The sequence below is a fragment of the Pterocles gutturalis genome, unplaced genomic scaffold, assembly GCF_000699245.1.
Source record: "Pterocles gutturalis isolate BGI_N339 unplaced genomic scaffold, ASM69924v1 scaffold14913, whole genome shotgun sequence".
Classification (NCBI taxonomy): domain Eukaryota; kingdom Metazoa; phylum Chordata; class Aves; order Pterocliformes; family Pteroclidae; genus Pterocles; species Pterocles gutturalis.
Window position 1 is genome coordinate 4681 of NW_010118336.1, and position 9282 is coordinate 13962.

General features: G+C 52.2%; 1 protein-coding gene across 1 annotated transcript in view; it reads right to left on the reverse strand.

Annotated features, from left to right (window-relative positions):
• SLC22A18 (solute carrier family 22, member 18) overlaps positions 1 to 9282 on the reverse strand; it is a 58653-nt gene that overhangs the window by 2166 nt on the left and 47205 nt on the right. The window contains exons 8-9 of the mRNA XM_010076167.1: positions 6827 to 6928; positions 3091 to 3211 (exon numbers count right to left, since the gene is read on the reverse strand). Coding sequence (XP_010074469.1) covers positions 3091 to 3211; positions 6827 to 6928 — 223 coding nt within the window. The remainder of the gene's footprint in view (positions 1 to 3090; positions 3212 to 6826; positions 6929 to 9282) is intronic.

Here is a 9282-nt window from a genome sequence, read left to right on the forward strand (position 1 = left end):
GAGCTGCCCCGGCCGGGAGCCCATCCTCCCCTCCCGCCCCAGCCCTCCTCTCCTCCCGCAGGTTTCAGGGTTGGGTGCTGGCGGCTCCCCAAGCTGGGTGGCTCCGTCTCTCCTCCCACCCTCCGCTGTGCCGGGCCGCCCCGGCTCGCCCTCCTTTCCAGCTCACATCCTGTTGCAGCGCTCAAATGATGGTGCTGGCCCAGATCAGCCACATGCCTGCGGGGCAATCACGGGGCCTAATTTCATGATTAGGTCATTACCGCCAGCAGCTGCCGACGAACCAGCCTGAGCAAAGCTGGGAGTTCAGTGCGCTGAGCCTTGCTTGGCTCCAAACTCTCCTTCCAAGGTTTTGCGTCTGACACACAAATGAAAACGCGAACCGTGGGCCCGTTACGCAGGGAGGCTCTGCTGGGTTTCCTCCTTCTCTCCCCCGAGGGTGGGGGTTCTGTGCAGAAACAAGACCCCCATTCTTGGGGAGGGATGGGGCTGACAAGGAGGGCTTGTGTGGATGGAAGTCCCCCTTGGCTCGGGGCTGCACGCCCAGATGAACAGCACGTGGGGCAGAATTTCCCTTCCTGCCTTTGAAGATGAGGAGAGGGGAAAAAAAAAAAATCAAAGGGAAATTAATTCAGTCATTTCTGCTCTCTTCCCTTCAGTGCAAAGTCCTGGCCACAAGCAAAGAGCAAGTAGCAAACTCATCAGACTCGGTAAGAGGTGACCTTGGGTCAGTCCTGAAAGCAGGATGATGGGTGCAAGGGATGGTGCCATCCTGCGTCCCACTGTTCCCTTCCCGAGACACCTATTTAAAAGCCAAGGATGAGCAGTGACTCAGTGTTTATCCAGGGTGGACAGGTTATCCTCCTGCACCATCCATTCCAGCCACACAATGAGACACCTGAGCTCAGCCCAACCTCCAGCTCCTCGGAAACCCCCTCCCTGGCCCAAAGAAAAACATCCATGGGCTTTGCCATCCCCAGGCTGGCAAAAACATCAGGAAAAGGCAGCAGAAAGGCTCAAAAGTGATGTTCCCAAAAGTAAATTCTCACCGTGTGATTTCCTTGCATTAACTAAAAATTGTTGCAAGCTAGCGCTCAGGCTTTTGACCCAGCGACAGTGAGGCTCTTTCATAAAGCCAGATTTCCACACTCTTAAAAAGTGGGGATTTCTAACACGCCACCAAAATGCTCGCTTTGCAGAGCTGCTCTGGGGCTGCTATAGGAAGGAGCAGCCTTTTAGCTGGTGTACGGGTGGAGCGTTTGTTGGAGGGTGCCACCCACGGCCAGGGATGGATGGCAGGCATTTTAACAGCCGCATTTCTCTGCGAGACACCCACGCTGTCCCTGCCGCAGCTGCTGCCGAGAGGCAGCTCGCCGGGACGCGGCTCTTCTGTGAATTCACCCCAGCCCAGGCCCAGGTGCAGCCGAAGCACGGAGAAAACCACCAGATGCCTCTTCCCTCAGAAACGTTGCAAGAAGGAAGCAGGGTCTGAAAGGCAAGGGTCTGGGAGGAGCAGTGGGGACCAAATTTTCCACCAGTGCCATAATCTTCTGTGCCAGCAGCATCCCTGCTGAGCATCCCCAGTTTCGAGTGAGCTGTAGCTCTGCAACTTGTAGTAGCACTTGGCATGGCATCAGCCCAGGATGGAGGGGCAGAAGAAAGCCCCAGATAGCCCGGGACTCTCCCAATGTCCCCAAACTCCCTCGTGACTGGCCCTGGTGCCCCGCAGGCTGCCTCCGTCCTGCCCTGCCGTGCAGAGACCAGCCGTCCCGCTGAGGCACGAGCTGACCTAACAACAGACGCAAGCGGGGAGCAGGGTGAGGCAACTCAACCCATCTTCCTCTCTGACCGAAGCTTGCCTCCAGGCTTTAAAAGCCAAGCAATGCTCTGGTTTTCCTCACAAAGCCCCTTTGAGAAGAGCCTGGCTGAATTCCAGCTTGGCTGTACAACCCAAAGCTGCTCAGTGCCCTTCCCCCCTAACTCTCCCCCCTTGCGTGGACATCGCTCCAACTCATGAAACAGCAGATTTTCCTCCCATCCGAGCACAGGGGCTGGGACATCCCCGGTCCTCACCTCCCTGGGAACTAAGAAGTGGTCCTCCCAGGTAGAAGTGCCGCACTCAGAAATCGTGGGCTCCCAGCATTTGTAGGAGATGTGGTGGCCAGCTCTATAAATAAACTACTGAAGTGACGTTTAGAAAAGCTCTTCATGCAGAAGCATCTCAAAAGTGCCGTATAAACTTCACTAACGGACTGTGCAAAGTTAAGTTCCTGTTCTTGGTAGGTTTTGTGCAGAGGTATCTGCTCAGATGGCTGCGAGGGAAGATGAGGGGTGGAGGCTGGCACCCCAGAAAGGCTCAGCTAGAGCAGAGAAACTCTTGGGTACCTGGCTTGGGGAGCAAACCCTGAAAGAGCCTGAGCAAAAGACACCAAACCAGGGTAACCCAGGTCCCTCCTGGGACAAACTCAGCAAGGCTCCCATGACAATAACATAGGCATACTCCCTTTGTCAACAGAAGGAAAAACCTAGCTGTAAAGATCTGTGTGTCTACAGCTGCATTTCAGCCTCCTTGTAGTAGAGAGAATATAGTAACTCTTTGGCTGAAACACAGCCCAAACTGGGGCGGGGGGGGAGAGGGGGGGAAGAGGTAATTACTATCAGGCAAAACATGTTTCCAACGAGCGATCCACAATACCCTCCTGAGATGCCCCAAGTTAAAAGGCATGAACAAACAGCCCCCTTGGCCACCCTCAAGGTGGAAAAAAAAGTCTTTTTTTTCTTGAACATATCTTGGGTAGACATGGAGAGTTTGGGAGACGCTTCCCTTACTGCACTGGGCACTGTGGATGTCAGCAGGTGGCAGAGGACCAGGAGCACTGGGTCACAGGGTGTGTTGTCCAAGCTCATCCCGTACCAGCCCCGCCGGTCTCTGTTCATCCGCTCTGCTGACCCCCAAGTCAGATCTGCTGGAGAATTGAGCTTTCGCCATGAATGTGCCCCAGCGCTCGAGAGCAGCGGCGTGAGCTGGGAAGCACCTGAGAGTGCTTTGAGACACAAGAAAAGACCAGTCTGATATTTTTTCATGGGTCTTACCGGTGTCAGAGGAGGGGACGGCCTTGGTGAGGATGCTGTCGGTGATGGTGCCCAGCATGCTGAAGGCGAATATCAGCGGCACCGCAACAATGCAGTAGTGCCACACAGTCCTCATCAGGGCCTAAGGGACAGGACACAACAGACCACAGGGTGTTAGAGAGCACAAGCCGTGACTTTGCGGCAAGAAACAATCTAGAAAAGCATCATGAGCCAAACCTTTGACAGGTAGACTGTGGGAACCACAACTGGTACATGATGGGGTGGCTTTGGCCATTTCAGGGTCCTTCTAGCCCACCATTTGTCTGCAGTGAATTATTCCAACCATGTAGCGCAAGTAGCAAATGATACCCTGCAATCTGGCAGCACGTTTCTCCAGCACTGCTGCGGGTATTTTTAGTGTCTGGGAATTCGTGACGTCCCCACACCCTTCCCCCCCCCGTCTTCTGTCTCGTGTCCAACTCCCGAGGAAATGTTGAGCAGCAGATGCATGCGGTGTACTTCAGGAAGCCTCCATTACTTATACAAAACAGCCTAGAGAAGGCATTTCAGTTCATTATCATAAATAATTAAAACTAAACTGAGCTTGTCAAAATAAATGAGTGCGGTACATTATGTAATGCCGTAGCTTTGGGATTTCTAATCCTGTTCTGCTGCTTCCTTGCTAATAAATTCACCAAATTCAGTAATCTGGAATAGGTCTCCTGGCCATAAGTGCACATTAGCGAGCATAATTAGGGAGAGTAATGATTTTGTTATTGCACATATTCTTAGTGGAGACATCCCTCCAGCTGTTTAATACTGAAACAAAAGCGGTGAGGCTCCCTGAGCCGTGGGGCGAGAGCGGCTCTCAGCTCATTCACAAATGGTCAAATGAATGGATTTCTCTGGGGCATGGAAAGGAAATTCCCCCTTTCTTACAAGTCTCCTGCCCTCACCTGTGTCTCAAGGTGTGTTATTGTGGCCAGAAAACATCTCTGTTGCTGGTTTAGCCAGAAGTTTCATTCTCTGGAGTTCCCTTTCCTAAGATCTGGTCACTGCCTCTCGGCTACAGAAGATGGAGAAGCCCAGAGACATTGCTCCCTAATGACTTGGAAATATCGAGCTTTATTCCTAGTTACCCCCCAGACATGCACACAGCCAGGTTTCTGTGCTCGGAGGGGCTCTTTGCCTATGTTTTGGTTAAGATCTAGGCTCTTCTGATTAAGGAACTGGAGAACAAAGACAAAGGAATAGGTATTTGGTACATAAACATTCAGAAAGAGGGAGAATATTTCCTTGCTAGGGCAAATGTCATGGCAGGACAACATTGCAGAGGAGAAAACAGCCTTAACCCTCCCTTGCCTTGTATGAACTCCCTCACGGGCTGAAGCAAGTGGCCAGAAAAGAGCTGGGCTGCATCTGTGCCCCTGTAAAACCAGGGGAATGGCTCCTGGCTCCCCTGGGACTCAGAAAGGACCCAGCCTGGTTCCTGCCACGGCTCGGGCACTGGGCAGGCAGCAGTCTTTGTGACCTGAGGACATCTGAAGGCATTTTTCAGATGAAGGAGGCAGAACCAGGAGTTTCAGCAGCCAAGCAAACGCCTGGGAAACGCAGGCAGCGGGGCAGGATGAGGCACAGCCGTTGCCTTCAGACAAAGAGAAAAAACTTCCCCGTCGCAACCGCCAAGCCCTCCTACACCCCTGCCCACGCGCTCCCGGCCTGCATCTGTGGATCCTCTCCCTTTCCAGGTGTTATTGCCGAGCTCCCAGCCCACCCCTGCCCTTTTCCAGCTGCTGGGAACATCCTGCAGCCTCTTCCCAGCTGCACCCCATCTGTCTGTCTGCTGCTGCTGGTGCCCACCTCCCAGTGATATGAAGATGGGTTTCGGAGTGTCTTTCATTACCAGCTAGCCTTTCTCCCTGCCTCTACCCTTTCGGGAGGGGATATGCTTCGTTTGGAGGCCAGATGCAGCAAGGGCGCAGCAGGCGGGATGCTCCTCGGCTGGCGGCTGTGCAGGATGAAAAGCTTCACACATCAATCTCTGCGTTCGGAGCCCGCCGCTGTGACGGCACTCATCCCCGCCAAGATGGAAAGCCACCCTAGAAACGGATGTTTTCTCGGCAGCGGCTCGAACAGAGGGCTTTTTAATAAGGCATCCCCAGTGAAGGGGATTGCAGCTGCATTTGCCTATGAATAGTTCTCATGGGAAGTCATCACTGACCCTTGTCCCCAGGCTCATGTCAGGATGTCCACGGCTCTCCAAGCTTGGTGTAATTGCAAACTCTAAAAGGATTTCCCTTCCTGGCTCCCCTCCCCGCACAGCCGATGGGAACCTCCCCACACTGGGGCATTACCGTGTGTCCCCCCGCTGCCGTCGAGGCTTTCTCTCCTACCTCCAGCCCCCACCAGCCTTCCCTTTCCATGAAACCTCAGCACACAAAAGCCATTTGCTCCATGTTGCCCCTCTTCCCGATTCCCATGCGAACGGGCTTTGGCACAGCCGTTCCCAGCGGCACCCTGCCCTGCACCTGGTTGGAGGTGCTCCAGGTCCCCCTGGGTCCCACCTGATTTCTCTCACCCATGACCAAAACACAACGGTGAGACCTTCAAAGCCCATCCCCGGCCATGCTCAGGAACACCAAGCCCTGTGCAGGTGTCCCATGCTAAGGTGACACATCAATGCCAGCCAAAAAAAACACAACACCAGCCAGGAGGGACCCTTCCCGAGCATCCCACCACCTGGCAGCATCTCTGAGAGCCCCAAAATCCCAGAGAGGGGGACCGTGCTCCATCTGCAGAGCCAACCCTTCATCTGCATCCATCCTCCCTTCCCAGCCTCATCTCGGACACGTGATTTAGCAAAGGTGTGTAGGTGCCTCATCTCATCCATGTAGCTGGGTACTCCAGGATTTGGTCCCAACCTCCTCATGGCTGTGGCACTGTTGTGGGAATGGCACCCATCCTACCCACGCTGGTGGGAGCACTGGAGCCCAAGGCTGGAGGCCAAGTCCTGCAGGGAACATCAAAAGGCTGACGCAGCCCAAACGTCCTTTGGGCCCACCTCACTGATGGGGACTGGTGTGCACCCTTCCTCCATCCCCCTCGCCTGGGTAGAGCTATCGGTTCCCCGCGTGTGGCTTATCTGGGCAAACACAATTACCGGCAGAGCTGCCTACGTCAACTCAGTTTCCCAATTACCAATGGAGATTGGCATCAATGGTCACCCATGCAGACACAACTGGCAACAGGTAACAGCACCCACCCCAAAAACGAGGAACAAAACTATTGCCTTACTGCCTCCTTCCCCAAAAACTCTCAGCTTGGGGGAATTAGGCAAAAAAAAAAAAAGCCCCAGAAGAAAGAAGAGCACACAGCCTCCGCTGTCTCACAGCAGCGTACAACCACAATGGTTTTCCCCCATAATCTTCATTTACTTTCTGGGTAGTTCAGGAAATGCAGTCACTGACAAGACTGAGGGCACGATTTCTATGCAAATCCAGTGACTCAGGAGGGACTTAATACGCTTCTGCGTGAGATTGATTTTTTTTTTGACTCCCTGTAACTATTACTCACACGGCTCTGTATCGTTATCGGTGATCAGTCTGTTTGCACAGAGGCCCCGGAGAGGAGGTTTCCCCCCGAGGACAACCCAGCAAAGCTGGTGGTGGCATTTCAAGGGGTAGAGCTTTCAGGGGGACGAACCTTGTGTCGCTGCGTTATTAAAAGGCACCGCAGATGGTTCCCTGCCAAGCCTTACCATGCCTAGGCCCACGCCGGCAAAGACGAAGACGCAGAGCCTCAGCAGGGTCCTCTCCGTGCAGTACTTGGTGAGTCTTCCAATAACCAGACCCTGGACAACCTGCGAAAGAAACACACAAGCGCCGCTAAGCCTGATGTATAACGGTTTAAACAAGCAAAAGAGAAATGTTACGGCGCTTCAAGCAAATGAAAGGCAGCAAATGTGTTATTTCCTCACTTTATCTGGAAAAAAGGGACATCACCATCCCAGTCAATGGCTGGAAGACACAATCCATTATTTCGAGCAGTTTGCGTCATAAGGATAGATCCACCCCATCAGCTGAAAGTCTTTACTCAGGGTGCATGCCTGAGTTTGCCATCGCTGCCTACTCACCAGTGGTGACCAGAACTTTCTAAAGCTGCTTGCAGATACAAATGAATTTTTGTAACTAACTCATGATGTTTTTTGTGAAATACAATACTACTAAGGTCTTCATTCTCTGCAAGTCCTTCCAAAGAAAAACCCTACATTTTTATGCAGAAGAGGAAAATGCGTCCTTTCCTGTATTTTCTCTTGCCATTATTTTAAACTATAAATATACAAATTGGGTGGTTCATCATTTTTATCCAGGAAACAAGTACGACAGAGATGCTAATACCCAGCCCCAGCAGTATGCACAGATGTGAGGGATAGAGAACTGGTTTTACAGATTTTAAATAAAAACTGGGGGAGGAGGAGAGGGGGAGGGAAGGAGGAGCAAAAGAATTTAAATCCCAGGAAGCATTTGGCTTTTCCAGCACTTTGCAGAGCAAAGATTCCCTCTTTTATTTCTGTGTTCAGCATCTCCTGTACTTTAAGTGACGCTGGCCCAAGCGGACATGAGAGGACAGAGGCTAGAAGACATCACTCTGAAAACAAACCTCGACTGACTGTGTTTCAGAGGAGGGACAGATAGGAATCTACCCAGTTTTCCCTGCCTTGAAAGCGTTTGTTTGATCCAAGCAAAAATCCTTCCGACTTGAAAGAAGAGCTCTAGTTCAAAATGCTTGGCATGATGGCTTTGTTCCATGGCAGTCCATGGAGAAAACCCTGGTGCTCCACCTGGACCTGGAACGATGCTACGCCACGCTTAACCTTCCTAAGGGTGAAACCCAAACTCAACTGAAAGGAAATGAGTGCACAATGAATAAGACAGTTATTAAAAAAAAAATGTTAATCTAGGACAAGCAGGCCAGAAAAAGCAATTTAATTATTAAAATAAAATAAAAAAAGCAAAATGCAAATTGTAATAGAGTGAAGATAAAAGTTGACGTAAAGAACAATAGCTACAAAATGAATATATTTCCAACAAGCTACAACTTAATGGAAAACATCAAAATTTGACTTTCCACTTTGCTTCAGAGCACAAGTGATTTCTGACACAAGCGCACATCTCGCCAAGCAGACATTTTGGTTCCCAGTAAATGCTTTTCCTGCCTCCTTTTTGTCCCTGTCCCCACCCTCGGGCGAGGCTTGAGAGCCTGGCTCACACGTGCCTGGTGGCTGTGTGACAGTGTCACAATGCCCCATATGGCTCTCTAGGGTCATGTCACCCACCAAGTGGCCTCAGGGACGCTGGTGGCCCTGCTGCGGTGGGATGCTTGGCTGATGCATGGGTGACCTGAGCCATCCCAGCTGAGAGTCCTGCCACGGACACGGGAGGAGGCCGATATCAGCCCCTGTGGCTCCCACTCAAGGGGTGGGTGGAGGAGCTGCTGAGTAATGCTTCATTAAGCTGAGCACTCCTAAAACGAAGAATCGCCATCATTAACTTTTTGCAACTTCCCAGTCCCTCCCACCAGCTCAGCCCAGCCGGGGCTGTGCTGAATCACGCAGGACGGGGGCTGAGCCCTGTCGCAGGGCACGACTTGACTCAGCGGTGGCATCACCCGAACCCCAGTTCAGCTCTGCTGAGCCACTGAAGGAAACATTTCTCAATTTGCCTGGACTTGAATAGTGTATTTAATCAGGTCCCTGCCCTCCCTTGAGTCATTGGGATTTATCATCCACAACGTCCCAGAGCAGCTCCATCTGATGGCCATGGAAGTGCTTTACCCAAAAATGTCTCCATCACTACACATGAGCACCTAAGCACAAGGACCAAGTGCCAGTGCAGCAAAGCCAGGCTCTGGGCAGGCAGGACCTGGAGACAGCCAAACTGGAGGCCACCAGGGCTGTCCCCAGAGCAAGCGGGGATGCCCCATCCCTGGAGGGGTTCAAGGCCAGGCTGGATGAGGCTTTGAGCAACCTGGGCTAGTGGGAGGTGTCCCTGCCCATGGCAGGGGAGTTGTAAGTGGTTGATCTTTAAGGTCCCTTCCAACCCAAACTATTCTGTGATCCTATGATTCCTTGTGCCCTGCTGTATGGGAATGCAAGCTCATGTTCAGCACGGGCTTCCCCATCACTCAGACTGTTGCAATACAAGCATGAGGTGA